Genomic DNA, 20342 nt, shown 5'->3' with positions numbered 1-20342 from the left:
GTTTACAAGGGAGAGTTGGTAGCATTTGGTAAGAGCCTGGAGTAGAAGACAAAGCTACATTTAAATTTCTGCCAGTGGAGAGATTACTTAAAATACTGAATACATTGGGCTGGAGAGATGGCTTAGCTGTTAAAAGCACTTGCTGTTCTTGCAAAAGACTAGGGTTGGGTTTCAATCACATGCATTTATAGCTGTCTATAGTTTCATTTTTACAGGATATTGTGCCCTCTTCTGGCCTCTGAGGTAACTTGGCATACACACACACACACACACACACACACACACACACACACACACGTTAAACATACACATGGGAGGCCAGTATTTCTTCAAGGTTCTTCCTTGTGATTGAGAAGTTGGCATAGGGAAGAGAGGCAGGAGTAAGTGAGGCTGTTCTAGCTCTAATCGAGTTGATCTGAGGCATGAGGCCTTAAGTCTCTATACAGTACTCAAAGGAGGACAAAAAGCTGCGGTAAGAGAGGGATCACACTGTCTCCTTTTCCATTCTGGCTGTGCCTAAGTTGAAATAGGTCAATGTATTTGGGTTTGTTTGATTATTTGTGGCAGTGTTTTCTTTCCCTTAAACCAAGATATGGTTTGAATGCTTCTTTGAACATGCTCTTTCTTTCCCTGTTTGATCTTGACAGTCTGCCTCATCAAAGGACTCGTACTCTCCCCCCTGTGAAATTATTAGTGGGTTGAGGTATGTTATTTGAACAAAAAAAATGCTTTCTGTGCCTCACATGTGCAAGACCCTGGGTTCATATACCAGAATGAAACCAGAGAGGAAGAGGGAAAAGAAGGGACAGAAAGGAGAAGAAAATGTGAATAGAAATCCTGAATTCAACACTGTTACATAGAACAGTCTATACTGGATGGGTGTGTATAGGTAAATGTGTAGCACATGTACCTAGGAAACACAACTGCAGTCAGTTTTGTATACATTCTTGTATTAATTATGATCATGTATTCTTGTCATTGTCCTTAGGAAATGCTTTCAACTTAATTTGAATCCTCCACTGGACACAGTGTATAAAGCATCCTAGAGACTACCCGATTTTGAATGTCTCAGGAACTTAAAGTTACTGGCTAATCATTGGAAACAGTGTTGAAAAGAGTAATTTATTTTAAAATGATAATTAATATCACTAAGTTCATACAGCCTAAAATTGATCACATCTTTCTCATCTGTCTATTTCAAACATATATTAATCCCTGTTATAATTGAAGTAATTAAAAAAGGTCTGGTGCCTTTTAAGTCATTAATAAAGAGGAAACATTTCAATGCTATGTATTGCTAGATATATTTGATTGTACTTTCATTTTGTGACTATTAATAATCTAAGTGTGGTATGTATGTATGTTAATAGTTAGTAACTTGTTAATCTTAAATCAATCTTGGTCATAGGTCTTTGTATGTATTTTCTAAACTGGTGAAGGGGAAGAATACGACTTCCTGGCCTACAGATACTTCGGTGATGAAGAGTGTTACCTCTGAATAAAACTGCAAGGGGTGACAGGCTGGCAGAGCATGGGCTTTGAAACAACCTTGCAGGGACATTGAAATTAACATTACCCTCCAACCGTTTTTCTCCTTTCCCCTTTATGCTCTTTTCCATTCCTAAGGAAAATATGGGGTGATTGGGAAGTAGGTCTTACTTCTCCTTTAAGTAGCAAATTGCTAGTTCCCTGTAGTTTGGGAGGAAAAAAAAAACCACATTTGATTCTTAACCTTAGTAATTTCTTAAATCTGCTTCTATGAATTTTATTCATTAGTCTTTGTGTTTCAGAAAATGCCTTGGAACATTATATAGCCAGATGCTGATCTGAAGAGAAGTTAGATGTCAAGGTTCTAAGATGTTGAATTTGTCCAAAGTCGAATTCCCATTCTCAGGAAGAAGACCTGGGACCCCCTTTGCTAAGTTACCTTTCTCCTTTGCTGAATCTGAGCTAACACAGTTAGCATATTTTAGCACGGGCCTGCTGTGACTAGCTGCCTGACCAGCAGCTTTATGGACACTTAAGCAAGTCCACAGCATGCCTTTCAGGTAATTAAGCCCTGGCACTATGCACACAATTTTATGCTTTTATTCATTGCTTCTGGGGCCATTTTGTCATCATCCCTTCATTTTAACTCTGTTAAAACTAAATAGTAAAAATATGGGAGCTGGAAACTGCTATGCTTTACCTAAGCCTGTTGATGTAGTGCAAACTGACATTTTTGTCATCCATGTTAGGCGGATCTATTCCAATTGCCAGGCTTATTCTCTGCAAACACTTACCCACTGTGTTCATCAGCAACAAGGCCATTGATGATGATGTAGAAGTTTATTAGAACAGGAAGAAAGGAATAACCTAAAAGTAATTCTGGAGACTAGGCTACAAGGAGGCAAATGCCTCACAGACAGAAAGTCATTGGATAGCATGCATTTATTATATGTCGGCTAACAGAAAGTTAAGCATTTGAACTTAAACTTCCTATTAGACTCTCCCAAGCATGCGGGCCATCCACCAGTTGCAAGGCATGATGACGCGACAGATGACTCGTCCTCCCTGGTAGCAGTATGGATATGGGTAGTAACCTAGTAAAGGTTCACAGACTCGGCGACAGTAACGGTTGCCTCGACGACAGTAGATACAACAATAACCTCTCTCATCTAGCATGGGGTCAAATTCGATTCCATTTTCAGTCTGGAAGAAGAAGAAGACAGTGTTGGAGGGAAAAAACCTTTTAGGGAGGGGTCCCATGAAACAGGAGAAGACTATTCCACTCTGAGTTGGGAGGTTGGTGAGAAATTAAATGTCTTAGCTAAATCATGGAGACGTAGGCATCAAAATTGTTTGTGAATGTACTCCCCGGAAAGGTCAAGTTTCTTAAATGCTTGTTAAAGTCATAATTTTTCCGACTGCCTTGAGAGGTAGTAAGCTTTATGAGAGTTCTTTGTTTCTGCCCTGAAAATGATGCAGTGGCCAGAACTCACATAGTCATTTACTGGAAGGTCTTCCTCACTTGCTTGTCTGGTGTGACGGGTCTTCTCCACCTTTACTTGCGGAACCACCCATTGCTCATTCTGTTCAATCCCTTTTTTCTCATTGGTGGGGAAATGAAGATCTTCACCATCCTCCTCAAAGTCTTGCAATTCAGAAACTGAGATAGTAAACACAAAATTGTGATACCATTACTTTGCAAACACTTCTGAGAGAAGTGTCTAGGTGGACAAAGTTAGGGAGAGCTAATTTTTGTCTGTCTTTCGACTGCTACAGTTTAAGCATGTGTGGGCTGCATTTCCTAGCTCTCTAAGTGGATAGTTCAGAGACTATTTCTCTTCTCACCAACTTCATTGCTCGTTTGCCATTAAACACTTACCCCTTTTCTTAGTAGTAGAGTCAGTTGACAACAAGACAAGGGATATCTGTCTCCCTCAGTGTTTTTAGCTACAAGTGCTCAAAAATATTTCCTCATTGCCTGATTTGATTTGGTCTCAGCTTCCCTCCTATTTCTTCTCTTTTGTGTCTCGATTTTTCTATTTATGTTTTTACATACATGGGTGTTTTGCCAGCATATATGTCTGGGCACCACATGCATACAGTGCTCACAGAGGCCAGAAGAGGGTATCAGATAGCTGAGAACTGGAGTTGAAAATGGTTGTGAATCTCCTGCCGGTACTGGGAATTGAAGCTAGGTCCTTTGCAAGAGCAGCAAGGGCACTTAACCACTGAGAAATCTCTCTATCACCCCCAGTGCCTTATTTATTTTTACTAGACCAGTGTTCTAACTCCTGAGTCATAGGGTGATATGTATTATTTATTTTTAACTTAGGTCTGTGGAAGATTTGGTGAAAGTATAGGTTCCTATGCATTTTTTTTACTCTGTTCCTCTTGCTTTCTTACACACCTATGGTCCAATTGTCAAAACTAATCCATAAGTATTGGTTAATTGCCACTAACTAAAATACAGCCTTTATTTATCAATATTTTCATTCATGTTATTTGTTTTGTAGCATTCAGTCTAGGATACCAGATTGTGTTTTGTCAGCTTAAAAAGAATACTTGTAAATAATACCAGTAGAGGCCTGCATTGTTGGCACTGTCCTGTCTTGAGTAATAGAGTAGTCTTTGTGCAAAGTGAGGGAGGCCAAAATCTGTGTCAGCTAGACAGAATAAGGTGTTTAGGGACCTTTGTCTTCTTGAATTGAAGGTTGTGCTTTTCTGCTCTGGACCTCTAACCTTCAATCCCATTTATAGTGATTCCTCAAACATTCCTAAAAAAGCTCTCCTGCCACGATTGTCATATATTCTGGGGGGAGTGCCATTTGACATGAGAATTCTTGAGACAGCAGTGCACTATTTGGTCTCATCTCTCCCCAGTTCTTGGGTTGGGTCCACTGTGGTTTTGAGGAATAGTCTGGTATCCCTGCTGCAATGAATATCGATGTACAAAGAAAGATAGATTAGCTTTTTGCTATCACTGGTCACATTAGGGTGGTGTTGCCTTTCCTGAGATATTTTAAAAGCCTGTCAGCATTAATTTATCTGATTTATAACTTGGCTGTGAAAAATTCCCTCTTCACCACAGTCAGCATATACAGTTTCATCCAAGAAGGTATAAACTGATCATTTGTTTTCATAGAAATGTGGTCTCTCAATGCTGGAAACATTAACCTGTTACTATCTTTTCTTTGAGATAGTATATTGCTCTGTTGTATATTGCTATAATAGCGCGCGCGCGCACACACACACACACACACACACACACACACATATATATATATATATACCTGTATATCCATAAAGTATATAGAATATAGATACTATATTGCTCTGGTTGGCCTTGAACTCAAAATTTTCCTGCCTCAGACTCCTGGATATCTGGGAATGCAGAGGTATATCACTGTGCCTAGCATGTTAGCATCATTGGAAGGAGCAGGAGGTTGGGAATAGGATACCATACCTGCTATTAGAGTGGGATTGATCCAGTACATGGTCACATTATCACAAATCTCCAGAATTTTAGAATTTTTCAGAAAATCTCTGTTTTCAATAGGCTTTTCTGCAGGGACCCAAATCACTGACTGTTCAAAGAAAGTTGTAGTGATTTCTTCGTTCTGAAAGAAGAAAGTGGTTCAGGGTAGGAATTGTAGAGAAATTAGTATAGCGAAGTAGATATTATGAAGTACTGACAAACAGCATGTTTTAAGCTGGAGTAACAGCTGCAGTGCTAGGCATGACTGCTGGAGAGCTGTCTCCATGTCGTGCTGACAGTAGATGCCCATAGAGGAGCTAACTGGTCCTTTCCTTCCGGGTCTGGCAGCAAGGTCGCTCACTAAAATATGAGCATTGTCTACCATCGTTTTGGTTGAAAGGCTCTCCAGCATGTTCTGGGAACTCCCTGGGCCATGCAAGTTTTGATCATCTGGAACATGAGTGAGTTACATTTCTCCCCTTAAATGCCTTGTTTAGGTGTGTAGCTAAGGTTTAACACAGGATTTCACCCCAAGATGAAAAATAAACCAACAAACAACCCTGTTGGGGAAGGGAGGCCACTAGGAGTGGGGCGAGGGTGGCACATGCCTTTAATTCCAGAACTTGGGAGGCAGAGACAAATGGATCTCTGTGAGTTCGAGGCCAACCTGGTCTACAAGACCTAGTTCCAGGACAGGCTCCAAAACTACAGAGAAATTATTGCCTCCAAAAACAAAAAAAAAAAAAACCCAAAACAACCCCCCTGCATGTCTGCATGTTTAAGAGTGGGAGACCCTGGTTCGATTCCCTGATGGGGAGCCAGGAACAGAGTCTACCAGCTGGAAGCAAGAGCTGGGAGCAAGAGAGCAATAGTTGTGTTTATAGTATAAGAGACCACGCCCAAGTGGTCTGGTATCTTAAAGGCTACTGGCTGAAGGAGCGGAAGGAGCTCCCACAGCACAAACCCCAGTCCACGTTCCCCCTCCCCACAAAAAATCCACCTAGAATCTAAACTAACCAGATCAGCTAAATAGCCAGTTAGCCTATCATTTTGGATTTACAAGAAATTTGTCTTTTCATGTTTTAAAGTCTTCAGTTTATGGAACATGGACTCATTAATTCCATTCATTCTAGATACCTAAGGTTTATCTCACAGAGGACTCTGGTTCACAGAGCTTCTCAGTGTTGTTAAAAATAGTTCGAGACCAGCCTGGTCTACAGAGCTAGTTCCAGGACAGGCTCCAAAGCCACAGAGAAACCCTGTCTCGAAAAACCAAAAAAAAAAAAAAAAAAAAAATCCCCTTTCCTCCATTTCTAGTGCTGGGAGTAGTTGCCTTTAATACCTAGTTCTGAGCAACTTGTCAATAAAGCTTCAATACTTTAGCTCTACTCTTCTTAAAAAGGCCTTTTCATATCTCTTTTGTTTCTTCTTGGCTTTACGATTTCAGTGCATTTTATTTATTCTACAAAATATGTCTTTGTATAATTTTTTTCCCTCTGAACCATTCACAACTTTCAAGCCCTGACTCTTTTGCCCTTGAGTGTGTAAGAACTTGGAACACACTGTAAGGGGTTGTATAAAATGAGTTGGTGTGCTGACTAGCTTTGTTAGCAAACCCAGAGCTATTTATATGCTGGCTCCGCATGCTTTACTTGCACACACCGTACATACAGTGGTGAGGGAAGTGCAGAGGAAGGGAGGGTTTGTAATTTGCAATCACCAATTTGTCCCACTAAAAAAGACCCATAGTGTGAAATTCTGTTTTCTTGGAGATGAAATAATTTTACTATCATGTGACCAATATGTGTGTTATTTAAAAGATCCCACCAAGTTATCTGAGGAAAAACTTAGGGCACAGAGAAGACATGGGCTTCTATATCATCTAGGTTAAATCCCACTTTATCAATTTAGGCTCTCACTGTTGCCTCTCTGTGCTTGATACATTATTTTCTGTAAACATTGTCATTTGGCATTTCATATAGTCCCTTTTAAAACATTTTTATTTATTGTCTGTTGGAGGAGCAGGCATATGCCATAATGTACATGTGGAGGTCAGAGGGCAACCCAAGAACTGGTTCTTCTTGTGTCGGATAAATCCTGGGAATTGAACTTAGGTCATCAGACTTGTCCATGGGTGCCTTCACCTGCTGACCCTTCTCCCTGGCTCTATAATATCCTTTAATCCTAATTTCCTTTCATGCTATCATTGCCCCCTATACTGCTACCAAATTTCTTTTAAGTCGATCTGTTTTTCAGAAAAATCTAATGTAAGTTTATCAGAAATGAAATGAAACTCTGTAAAATCTATCACTGCCATAGACCTTGGCAGCAAAGCATCCTTTCTGGAGATATTTTCTTCTGAGGAGGAGTATTCTAGGAACAGGGCTCTGTAACATCTGTAGCCATGAAGAGAGCAATAGCATGAAAAAGTAATGTGGGAACAAGCAACGGCTCTGAGGGTCCTGTGTAAGGAACAGGCAAAATAGTGTAATCTGCTAGAACAGATTTAAAAAAAGAAAAAGAAGAAGAAAAACATGTAAGTGACCAGTTGGAAGAACATGAAAAAGAACATGGGAGAAAGAAGAGAAAGATATTTCAACATATACAGAGTTCATCATGCCATAGCCACAGTCGCAATTTAGATTTTCCAGTTTTAAATATAAAACCAAACTAAATTAAATCAAAAGAACCTGAAGGCTGTAAGGATTGCTGTATTTTAGCTAGTGATGATCCATCTCTCATGGCTTCCTGGGATGATCCATTCACTGAAGGAGCAGCGGCCTAGCCATTTTAGTTTAGCAGTGTTTTCAGAGAATCCATATTATGTGGAAGTTTTCACCTTCGCTTTGCTTCTCCTGAGGAGCACTGTGAAGAGCACTGTGAGGAGCACTGTGGGTTATGATGCTAGCAGCTCAGCATGAAATGGTAAGGTGAATAAACAGGAACCTTTAAAGTAGGTGGATGTTGGAGCATGACAGAAGTGGTATATCCCCTATGTAGCCTTAGAACCAGTTTCTTTTTTAAAAGTGCAACTTATTTTTATTATTTTAACTTTTATTATTTTATGTGTAAGGTATTTTACATGCATGTACGTCTGTTTCATTAGATGAAGGCACTGTATTTTCTGTCGGTAGAGTTACAGATGGTTGTGAGTCATCGGGTGAGTGTTGAGAATTGAAAGCTTAGGACCTCTGGAATAGCCATAAGTGCTCTTAACCTCTGAGCCAGCTCTCTAGCCCCTATTTTTATTATCCTTTTAGTTATGTGTATGCACATGTATTGGTGTTGGGTTATGTGCATGAGAATGAAGGCCAGGTGTGTTGGATTCCATGGAGCTGGAATTATAGACAGTTATGAGATGACTGATGTGTGTGCTGAGAATTGAACTAGGGGTCCCTGAGTCATCTTCTCCATCCCCAGAGTAATTTTCTTAAAGTCTTTCTCATAGACATGCTTGCTTCTGTTCTTCTGACTCACTCCTCTCACTAGAAATCATTAGTTCGGGAGCAAAAGTACATAGGTTTTCAATTTTTTTTTTGAGACAGGGTTTCTCTGTGAAACAGTCCTGGCTGTCTTGGACTACAGAGTTAGCTCTGTTGACCAGGATGGCCTTGAACTCACAGAGATCCCCCTGCCTTTGCCTCCTAAGTGCTGGGATTAAAGGCATGAGCCACCATCACCTGGTCTTTCTTGGCTTATTTGTTTTTGTTTTTAAAGTAGGTATTTTTGGACAAATGTAGAGTATAAGACCCCAAAGCATGAACTTATTTTTTTTGAAAAGGTCGCAGTCCAAGACCTCATTATACACTCACTAGCTGTGTATGTTCAACAAGTCACTCTTTGTTATAAGTCCCAGTTCTCACATCCGAAAACTAGGACAACAACAGTGCCCATTTACAAGATTGAGGATCCAATGAGGACAGAGCACTTTGTCCAATGTTTGGCCAGTAAATGATTTTCTTTGTACTGTCATCATTTTTCTCACATACCTCATCTATTTCTTCTTCTGGTTCAGAAAATTCAGGAATCACTTTGATTTGAGTTTTAATAAAGCACTTTTGAAGACCTACGAAGTAGATGCCAGTGTATCCCTACAAACCAGACAAAACAATAATACAGTCAATTTCTCGTAATAGCCACAATGAGTTCCATGACCTACCAGAGCCTCAGACTGGCAAACTGAATTCATAGAGAAAACCTATTAGGGGAAACAGTCAACTCACGTTTTTAAAGTCATGGACTTCCAATGTCTCATCAGTGCCATTTCCACTTCTGAATATTTCCGTTCTGGTCAGGGGATCAATTTCCATGTAAATCTTCTTCTTCTCACCATTGCTGTGGAAAGTGTGCTCCATGTCATAGGTCTGGAAGAGCAGAGGAAGAAAAACAATCTCCAAGATAGTCTGTGCACTCCTTCTTAAAATGCTTTAATTGGGGAAATACCTGGGTCACTTTCCAGAACCTCCTGAGGGGTCATCTCAGCATCTTGCCATTGGACATTCTCTAACATTTGTGATTAAACTGAGGTGCTTTTTGGCATTTAGTCTGATACGGGGATCCTTCAGAGTCAGTGCTTTGTATTGAAGCCAAGTAGCTGAACTAATTAAGAAGAATTCCAGTGGTTTTCTTGGCACCCTTGGATAAGTAGCAAATGATATTTTGCAAATCAGCCTGTGAAGTATTTTCCCCTTGTGTTAAGCCTAGGGATCACCTCAAGCCTATGCTGCTTCCTGAAGCTACTGCTTCTGAGTCTAAGTGTTCTGTAACTACTCTTCCCATTCCTTCTGTGAAATCCATTACATCCAGGACAGCGACTTGAAAACATTTAGAGCAGTTAACAATTACTCTCTACTCCCATCCCTATCAGAATTTTAATAGTGCCTCAATAGTATCGTGTTTGTCCTTTTTTAGGAACTGAAGATGTTATTGGCCAATATTCAGTCATAGTCTTATCCTATACAAATTTATTTTCCTTTGTTCTTTAAAATCTAGCAGTCACCTGCTTTCCCTTAGCCTTATATTTTATAGGTTAACTATTCCCACTCAGGTTATTGCTAGCTTCTGTTTTTTAAACTTGATTCCATTGTTTTCAGTTTCTCTAGATTCCTCTGCATAGATAAACTGTGGATACAGGTTAACTTTGGTTAATTTATGATACCATAAATTAACAAACTCTTCCAAGGAGAGTGCGCCCTTTCTTGAGTGCCTGAAACAAATCCCCACACTTACTTCTGCTCTTTAATAGACAATTCTCTCACTACAGACAAAGAGGACCAGTTCTGTGATTTATTCTATATTGGGGTTAAGCATCTAACCTATAACTTGGGACATATAGGTATAGATAAATACCAATTCCAAAGGAGTTTGATCTCTGTTGCAAACCATGCCAGAGTTGATGGTGCCATTTGCAAGTGTGTCTTCTCCCCGTTGCTTGGAGACCTTTGTCTGTTAGATTTCTCTGTATTCATTTGTCCTTCTGAAGAAGCAAGTTGCCTACAGAGCCAGTGTTGCTTTCTAATAACACAGTTCCTAGTGGCGTTCTCCTCCATGAGCTTGCATTGGTTTGTGTTGTTTTTAGTGTCTGCTGTTGTCTGCGACAGCATGTTAGTTTAACCTGGTCAAATTTTTCCCAACCCAAGTAGAAAAACAAGTTGGATGGGTTTGTAGAAACAAGTGTTACTTCAAGCATGAAAAGTCGGATGGAGCTGTTGAAAAGAAAAACAGAGGCAAAGCCAGTTTACCTCCCTGTGGCTCTGTGGTGCCTCAGACAGGGATAGCGATTATTTGCTATTAAGTATTGTCACCAATGGCAATTCCTATCTTCCTAAAGCAGTGCCTTGACGATTGGTCTTTTAAGGTCAAGGATAAGAGTATGGAGAAGACTCCAGTAACTGCAGGGTTAACTTAGGAAGGCTGGTCTTGTTCCTTGGCAGGTAGAAAACTCCTTTAGGCTTGTTAATTGCTTCTGCGTATATTCTCTCAGTTCTAGCTCTGCAGCCAGCTAGAGAAGAGAAACTTCTAAGTATGACAAAAAAAATTGAGTTCTCAGTCAGCTGACTTAAGCAGAGGACAAAGGCATCCGCTTCAGACACAGCCTTGTCAGGTTTCCCAATAGGGGGTAGTTTCTTCAGAAATACTATCCATTGTGGAGACAAATGTTGACAGTACTAGCCACCAGGGGCTGGGCTGGGGGGTTGTTTCATCAGTAGCGCCACTGATGGATTAGTGAATGGAAAAATTGGGTTACAGACTGGGGGATATTGGACTGTGGCCTACGTGGGCAAAAGAATGAGAAAATGCAGACTGCATTTTCAACCATCAGTAGAAGACTATGGGACTGTGCTGGTGCCATTTACAATTTGAGTGTACTTCTGTGGAATGAGTTTTCCTGCACTCTTGGCAGGGCACTTTACTTGGACACCTTTCTGGATGAGTACTATTGGAAACTGCCAAGCTCAGCAGATCTGCATTACTTTCAAGGGCTCTGCAAAGAATTGGGTTTGTTTGTGTTGTTGTTGTTATTGTTATTCAGCGAGGGAAGAGGCATCCGCGTTAATTGTACCCATTAATCAGCTTGTTGATTTTGTGTTCGCAATGGTAGCTTCTTAAATAGAGTGAGATCAGAATGACTTCATTTGTGTACGAATCCTTAGTGTGTGGGAGGGTGTAGGCTAGGGAGCTACATACTCACCCAGATGGAATTCTGCTATCAAAGGTGTCCTTTTGAAACAGACTGTCCTTTGTCTAGGAGGATGATGCCAATGACTTACTTTGGCCTGTGTGGGGATGGCTTTGAGTAAATCCAGACATACTGTCTCACTCAGGTCCCCGTGGAGCACACTGCTTGGGTAATGGCTATGCAAGCTTCACTGGCCCATATGAAGACTGAGCTCATGCCCTTGGCATCAGAAGTACTTTGCTGTCTACTAAGCGTCCTGGCTCCTGGGTTGAAGTGCCTTCTGGAGATGAACTAAGTGGCTTTGCCCTGTCCAGGAACAAACTAAAGCAGAGACAGGATGGCTGACTGTAGAAAGGTGTGAGTGGACTCCAAGTATTTCTCCTCAGTCTCTGCCCCCAATTTAGCATTATTCCAGGGGAGACAGAGAAAGGATCGCATGTGACATGAAATATGCCCTTGCCAAACTAGCAAATCGATGAGCCCCCTTTCTGGTATCTTCATACCCTGCTCACTGTGTACCCACATAGCCTGTTCCCATGCATTTCTCATTTCTATCTGTGCCTTTGTCTCTTGTCTGGACAACCAGGAATCTGCCCACGCTTTAGGGATCTTATGTAAGAGAAGAAATTAATCTGACCAATGATTTTGCATTTAGATATTAGCAACAGAAAAGACATTTGCCGGTCTGAGAAACTGAATGCAATGCTTCCCTCAAAGGAATGCAGTTGTAATGGGGCATTTTAGGCACCGCGACTCCAGGAGCCTGCATGTGGGGGGCATCTTCCCCACGCCATCCAAAGTGATTCTTCCTGGCTTATGAGGAGTAAAATGCTGGAATAGGAAAGAGAGGCCAGTGGAATAGAGGGTGTGTGGTAAAACCCAGGCAATCTGTAAGAAGACCACACTGGCAAAATCTGGGGGAAATACAAATCCATCTTTCTTCCCTGTGCAGGATGTCTGTTCTCAGGCCAGCTAAGGCCTCCACTCAGGGCAGCTGATAAGCCTCCTGCAATGTGAACACTTTACCCTGCTTTCTTGTCTCTGTTGGTGACAGTCACTGAGACCAGAAAAGAAAGCTTTTTATAAAGAATAAAGCTGACTCACATGTTGGTGTGATGGATCTGTTTGGGGGCAAGCAGCTTTAGCCTGTCTTGACAGGGATTTGAGGACATTTGGCTTAGGTTTGTTTTTTCGAAACCTGTGATTAATCTAGCTGGTCTTTTCTCCCCTACCTTCATCCTTTACTGTCTGTTTATGAGGTACATGCTCCAAAGGTGAAATACATGCTCGGAATAGCTGGCTAGCAGGTGCTAGGCTGGAAGGAAGTGAAGGGAAGGCACTGTACCATATTATTAAGGAGCTAGCCTGTGAGAATTAAAGGGCCTCTGGGGATTGCTCTACCAACACAGTGCCGACAGATTATTTCTTATGCATAGTTGGACTTTTGCATCTTCAATCACCAGTTCTCAGCCCTGAAAAAAAATTGGCATAAGCAGCCAGACATTCCTCTTTCAAAAAAGAAAGAAAAAAAGGAAAGAAAAAGAAAAGAAGAAAGCTAAGAAGGTAGGAACGTAGGAAGGAAGATAGGACATTTCCTTCACTTAGAAACTTGAACTAGGTGGGAAGTTTTCCTGTATCCACAATCCTCTCCTCAATTCCCAAATTCAGGTGGAAAACAGGAAAGACTCGTCAGAAAAGGTTCTAGTGTTAATGTCTATGCTTCTCCTTACAAGCTGTGTGACTTTGGACAAGTTACTGAATGCCTCTGAGGGTTCAGCTCCTAGCTGCAAACCCTTTCTGGTTGCAATGCTGAGAAGTTGGCAGATGCAATTTTCTCACATTTGTCTGGTAGCTTTCAGGTTGCTTGTTGATCACCTGGGCTCCTTCTCCCTAGAGCTCAGTACTGCTCTGCTTGGAGGCTCTACTTTCATGTGCCCCATAAAGCACTCAGTACATACAACCTTAGGAATAAGCAGTAAGAGCATACCCACAGCAATCCGAATCTAGTATCATGTAATTTGTAAGACGTACCCCTGAGTAGTCCAAAATAGCAACTGGTTCAGTAAGAATTCTTGTAAAGGATAACCCTGGGCCTTGTAAAGAAAAGACAATGAAGAGATGCCTTCTTTCCCAAAATGCTGATGTGGCAGCATCTGGTGAAACTCAGCCCCTCCTCCTGCCCCCCTGCTTAAGAGATTCCAGATACATCTCCAGCTTTTGCTTTAAGGGTATAAATGCTTCTCCAGTCCCAGGTTTCACCCACTAGACTGGTGTGTATAAGAGTCTAGGCAACCTAGAGGGAAAAGTTGTCCCTTTGTGTATCTAGAGACAAGCAAAGAAAGTTAGTCTGGGGCAAATGCTAATAGTAGAAAAATAGTCATGAAGAAAGCTGGACTCAGACTTGGCAAGAAAACAATTCTTTTGTGCAAAGGATTTTCCGCCTAGGATGATCTTGGGCATGGAACATAAATGAAGCTGTGTCAGTGATCTCCTACCATTGGAGTTGCATGGGCAGGACAGAGCGCTCGCTTCTCTCCAGACCTCTCACCTCCTGCTAGTAGAATGTGGAGTCTGAAGGAGTATCCCCAGGAATACGTTGATTGCTGGGAAGGGGGCGATTACTTCCCAGCAGTCCTAAAAAAAATTGCCACGTAGTTCTGACGTACGGCAGGAAGCACACGCCATTTCAGCCACATAACTCTGTGTTTCTGTCTCATTCCACAATGGTTTGGAAACGTGGAGTACAAAGTCTGGGCTGTGTTTACAAACTGCTGCTTGGAGCGGCAGCTGTCTTGTTTGTTTTCTCTGTGTTGCTTTGATTAGTTCAGGAGTTGGTTTCTAATTCTTTCAAGTTCAATGTGGAACACAGGGAGCTTTAAGTAGGACTGTTTTTTTTTTCCCCCAGTAAGTCTGTTCCATGGTTCCTAAGGAAGTTACTGCTTGGAAGTGGACCCTCAATAGGGCAACCTCTCGAAATCTCTCAAACTGAGTATGTTTTCCTGGCTCAGTTAGGAAAGATGAACACAGAGCCTTATGAACTTGGCTTTCCTCAAGCCTCTTCCAGTCTCCTAGGTGTATGGTTTCCAGGAAACATGGGGCCTGGAAAGCATAGAAGCTCTCTCAGAGTTGATCCTCTTTTAATTTTGATTTATTTTTTCTCCTGGATAAGTGTGTGTGTGTGTGTGTGTGTGTGTTTGTGTGCGTGCGCGCAGGCGCACTCTCACATGCATGCTTGAGGTATACGAAGAGTCAAATATTGCTTATTCCCACTTGAAATCAGTCATCTGGATCTTTTGTGCATACCAAGGTGGGAGGGAAAGGAAAGACTTAGTAGCATGGAAATGTCAACACCAGATGTAGGTTGTTAAATAAACACTGTTTATTATAAACAGATGTTGAAAAAGAAAACAAGAAGGAGTGTTGGGAGGGCTGGAAGAGCAAACACTGAAAGCCTGGAGACAGCCCCAGGACAACAAAGGTATCCCTACAATCAACACGCACCAAAACATCAGTCATTCTCTCTACCAAATCCCACAGGCGACTAAAGCAAAGTCCAGAAGACTATGGGCTTTATTTTGTTAATCACCATTTCATTCCAGCCCATACTATTAAAGAGAGAGTCTTAAATTTGTACAAGATGCTTGGAGCATTTTCCTCTGGAAATATTCTTCCCAGGCTATTCTGACTACTTTTATTTTCCCCAGATTCTTAACTGCTCTGATGCAGGCCTAATCAGAGTCTTGGTCACTAGGAAGATGGATAGCCTCTCAGGCTCTTTATGTGGGATTTAGAAGGGAGTAGTTGATTGAATAAGGACTCCATATTGCTACCTGATCTCCTGATTTTCAGTGACTCCAAGCTGATTTCATGGTGAAGACCAGGGCTTAAATATGAAAGGTAGTATATTGTAACTCCCCATGGAATAGCAAGTAAACAGTATTTGTCCACAGTAGAAAAAATTATTGTAGGAGATATATAATGTCTTTTTATCTATGTATTTTCCATAATGACTTTGGCCCCTCCTTTATACTCCTTTTGCTGAAAATTATATCCTAAGATGCATTACTTCATGAGAGCTTTGATCTTTTCTTTTAAAGTACACTTTAATGAGTGGCCTACCCCACCCTTTCCATGTGTGCACGGGTGAAGTGTTTTGTTTAGTTTCAGGAATTACAGAGTTGATTTTTGGAAATCATATTTACAAGAACGGAAATGGGAAACAAAGATAGTATAATGAGAAGGTAGGGGAGATCATGAACTTGGCTAGGGAGCGTGAATTCTTACAAGGTAAAGGTAAGATTGCCCTGAGCCACACCCCTAGTCATTTATTACTGCACTGAAGCAAATAGCACTGGAAGATTAGAAAAACACACACATGTGGCTAGAATGGCATTTATGGTGCCAATAGATACGAGAAAACACAAAAGGCCTTCTTAGCTTTGTTCAGACAGGTGTCTGTCTCTGAATGGTCAAAATGATTAGCCCCCTACCACCCACAGTGAAGGCATTATATTCACAGCCAGCAACTAAAATGATTTATGGTCCTGTACTCATACAATTTTCAAGAGAATTAGTGATTCAACTTTTGGAGTAGCATATCCCTTTAGAAATTAGCTAAGTGGTATTCTAAGTAAGTGTTCTGGAATACATGTTAGCTCTCAATTTCTTTTCTGATGTTGGTTGCTTTGCACACCTTGCTAGCCTTAACATAGTTGGCTTCTCTAGAAAGCCATCTGAATAGTAAGTAGTTCAAAAGCAGTAGGGCAGTGGGGTAGGCTAATAGGAGTGGGTGATGCCTGAAAACCTTTCTGGAACATGATGGAAGTAAAAAGGCAAACAAATAAGCAGGCTTGTTTGTGCTTCCTCCCACTTAAACTTTGCAAGGTATCCCTTGAGACTAAATGCAAGCAGGTATTGTAGCAGAGGTGAGCATCCCGGAGTAGCTATGCTTTACTTTTCTGTTTTCATTTGGACAGTTAGCCAATTTATTTACTTTTTCTCCCCCTTTGGCTACTTTTCCCCACGAACTCTTTGCTCCGATTGCTCCTTTGGCTCCTAATGGTCCATGCCAACCTATTTTCTTCTTGTTTCATTTTCCCTCCTGGATCTGTGCCTTTTCTTCCCTACTTGGGCTACCAAGTAGAAATGAGCATCTCATGACAAAAGAGTCAAAACCACCAGTAGTAGCAGTAGCAACAATGGCCCACAAATAGAGAAGAATAGGGCAAGGCCAAAAGCCCATCTTCATGGGCTGTTGTCCTTCTAATTCTCACTGAAATGGAAATTGTTAGCAAGAAAGGATTATGATTTTATTTGGGTCACATCAAAACTTGTCTATTGCATGTGAGCCCAGGACTAACAATAATATCGAAGCATGAGAATACAAACTACAGTAGCAACCAAAGCTCACCAAATGACCGCAGTATCAGAAGCTTTTGGAGATACCTGTGATTAATGACTTAGGGGTGCCTGTATTTACTGTGGCATTAGTATCTCACGGGAACAATGGTTGTGAATGCTGAGGAGCTGAAAGGCTCTAACTCTCGGTAAGTAACAAATAAATAATTATGAACTCAAGTATGAGAACTGCTTCTTTAAAAAAGGAGTTTGTCTCGCTGCCTGTCCTCACAGCAGATGCAGTAAACCAGAACATAATCCCTGAAAACCATTTGCTGCCTTTTCGGGTGCCTTCTTATGTGACTGTCTGCTTACTTTGCCATCAGTTTCTGCCCAGATAATGGAAAGAAAGATGGAAAGTAGTTTTTCTTTCTTACATAAGAAAAGGCTTTCAGGAGATTTAACTCCTTAAAGTCAACCATAAAAGAGTGGGTAAATTTGCTTCCTGGCACTACAACCAAAATGCAGAAGACAATTTCCCCTCACCTAAATAAGCAAACGAAAGAAGAACCCTGATTTCATTTTCTACTCCTCCAACTGAATACAAAAAGGATTAAAAGTTTTCATTTACATATTAATTCACATGTTAATCACTAGATAAAATCAATCAAAAGAAGCACTGGGTTAAGTGTCTGTTACTTACTTTCTTGGATACCTCCGGCCAGAAGTGTTTGCTCCCCCAAAACAGGACAATTAGAGTTAAGGCCAGGACCCCAAACACCAGTCCACAAATCTTCAGTGATTTACATATCTTCTTGGATTTCAAAGCTTCTGCCTAAGCAAAGAACAGAGAGAATGAAACAATACACAATAACCCTGAAAATAGCGAGCCATAATTCAAAGTCTCCTTCGATTTCACTTTCTAATGTTCACATTGCAATACGATAAATCTGTGAGAGCATGCTTCTGCTCAAAAGGGAAAATCTATGAATCAACTTACATTTAGAATGTAGCAGTCCTCACAGTTCTCTGGAGGATTCTTCGCCATAGTCTCCCAGCGCACAGTGCTCTTTCCCTGCTTTGAGAGGACTGAGAGACCACTGCTGAGGTCGAGTTGCAAGTGAGTCGGCTAACAGATGCCAGAGGAGAAGCTGAATTTATATGGCTCAAATATGTCATACCAGAGCCGGAGGGAGCCCAGGGGGCTCCTGGGCTGCGATTTGTTACATAGATATACCCATATATGTATATAACTTCTGTGCACAGAATTCCATCCAGAATGGCAAAGACAGGTTATAATGAAAACTATTGTCCTGGGGGTTGGGTTGGAAGGGGATCAAGCCTAGGACACATTGAAATGATTTTTCACTATGAACTTAAAATACCAGTGGCAATACATGCTGCACACTCCAGAAATAAGCAAACAGAGCAAAAAAAGGGGGGGGGACAAAGTTCTAATTTCAATCCATTCAATTAAGCAAACATTTATTGCAGGGATATTAAGTATCAGGTACTTTCCTGGGTGCCGGAGAGGCGTAAGTAACTAAGATGTGTGCCTCACTACGTAAAATCACTCTGTGTGTCAAGACCATTATGTAGTCAACTAATTATAATTAAAACCAGGGTACAATGAAGAACTGTTGTGAACTTTCCTCCTTCATCCCATCTCTATGATTGGTTCTCTTTCTTAGGTGGTCCCTCAATGCCGGTATTCATTCTATTGCTTCATGATTTTTTTCTCACTTTACACAAACTGCTTAAATGGCCTCATTCAGTCCTAGAGTTAATTTATTACATATACAGAAATGCCATCCAAATTTGTATCTGTAACTCAGTTCTGTCTTTTAATTTCACAGCCATTTGAACATCGCAAGCATCTCTACCTGGATGTAACTCAGTATGCTATCTATCAAGCTCGTTCTTTTTTTAATACTTCTTTCCCCCAACCTACTTTCTTTCCCATAATCCTAATCTAGTTTTCTGGGCCTACCATAACAAAGTACTGCTGAATTACTGACTTGCATATAGAAAATATATTCCTTAGAAAACAAAACAAAACACTTATATTCTTATACTTCTGGAGGCTACAATCCAAGATCAAGAAGTTTTCGTCCTTCCTTCCTTCCTTCCTTACATATATCTCACTTAATTTTTTATTAATTTATCATTATTGAAAATGAAACTATTTTTGTAGAATATGTTCTGATCTTCGTTTTCCCTCCCTCGTCTCCTCACAGGTCCTTCCCATCTCCCTGGACCTTTCTCTCCCTTAACAAAACAGACAGGCAAATACAAAAACAAACAGGGATAAAAAAGAACAAACTAACAAAAAGAAAGAAACCATGAGAAACTCATACACATGCAAAGACATACCATGCCACATACACAAACAAAACCCATAAAAACACAAAATCGGTAGCCACAATGTACAAGCAAAGTAAGATAAAAAACATGTCTAAACAAAGCAATATGAGAGGAAAAATACTCCAAAAATACCATTGGATTCATTTTGTGTTGGTCATCTGGTGCTTGCATGGGGCTGCTCTTAAATGTGGTTTGTATATCCATTGAGACTAGCTTGGAGAAACCTAGTTTTCCTTTACAAGTGGCTGTTAACTGGAGATAGTATCTAGGTTGGGGGATGGGAATTCCTATCTACTTCCCCATCTCAGTAGTGGGAGCCCATTTGTTTTGGACCTGGGAATATTGTCACAGTCTCTATTAGTTCATATGTGTGCATGTCCTGTTGTGTCTGGAAGACACTGTTTCCCTCTCGTTCCCTGCTGTCCTCCATCCACTCTGGATCTTACAATCTTTCTACCTGCTCCATATTTGTTTCTTGATATCTCTCTCTCTCTCTCTCTCTCTCTCTCTCTCTCTCACTGCTTCTAGACGGCTATTTTGTTGGTCACATGGTACTTGCATTTCTTTGTGTTGGTATCCTAGTCTGCCATCTTTCTTCCTTCTCTCCATTCCCCCTCCCTTCACTCTAACTTCAAGGTATCACTACGTAGTCCTGGCTGTCCTTGAATTCAGAGAGATCTATGTGTCTCTGCCTCCCAAGTGCTTAGATTGAAGGTGTGCCCTATCACAGCAGGCCCCTGCTCTCTTTGTATAAGGCAGGCAGTCACACTGAATAAAGGGTCATCTATACAACATTACTTTCCAAATTCTAAGTCATACCATACAGTCAAATTTTAAGACAGTGGAAATTAGGGTTTCATCATATGAGATTTGAGTCATGCCGTTGGAGCAATAACCCCGCCTTCAAACCAGAAACCATATGTTTGTCTTGCAATCACCCCATCTTTTAATGTTTACTTAAGTCCCATCATCACCGGCTGTTATGTGCCCTAAATTCTT

General features: G+C 41.0%; 1 protein-coding gene across 1 annotated transcript; it reads right to left on the bottom strand.

Annotated features, from left to right (window-relative positions):
* Positions 1–2481: 2481 nt before the first annotated feature.
* Positions 2482–18027, bottom strand: LOC121437243 (tenomodulin-like). The gene is made up of 7 exons (XM_041637111.1): positions 17980–18027; positions 17683–17814; positions 9187–9327; positions 8953–9054; positions 4952–5105; positions 2982–3148; positions 2482–2691 (listed from the first exon to the last, which is right to left on the bottom strand). Exons 1-7 carry the CDS (start codon positions 18025–18027, stop codon positions 2482–2484), a joined length of 954 nt encoding a protein of 317 aa, XP_041493045.1.
* Positions 18028–20342: the final 2315 nt, after the last annotated feature.

This window comes from Microtus oregoni, unplaced genomic scaffold (genome assembly GCF_018167655.1).
Source record: "Microtus oregoni isolate MIOR12 unplaced genomic scaffold, Mior012 000050F_ref0000143, whole genome shotgun sequence".
Taxonomy (NCBI): domain Eukaryota; kingdom Metazoa; phylum Chordata; class Mammalia; order Rodentia; family Cricetidae; genus Microtus; species Microtus oregoni.
The sequence above is the reverse complement of the archived record's forward strand: the minus strand, read 5'-3'. Positions and strand labels throughout refer to the sequence as shown.

Bases quoted from the DNA above. Each gene is read 5' to 3' on its own strand.
- LOC121437243 (XM_041637111.1), bottom strand. From the start codon at position 18,027: ATGGCGAAGAATCCTCCAGAGAACTGTGAGGACTGCTACATTCTAAAT. The intron at 5,106-8,952 runs GTATGTGAGAAA...TTCTTCTTTCAG, and splicing joins CAGAAGAAGAAATAGATGAG to AACGAAGAAATCACTACAAC. The intron at 2,692-2,981 runs GTGAGTTCTGGC...TTCTTCTTCCAG, and splicing joins ACCTTCCAGTAAATGACTAT to ACTGAAAATGGAATCGAATT.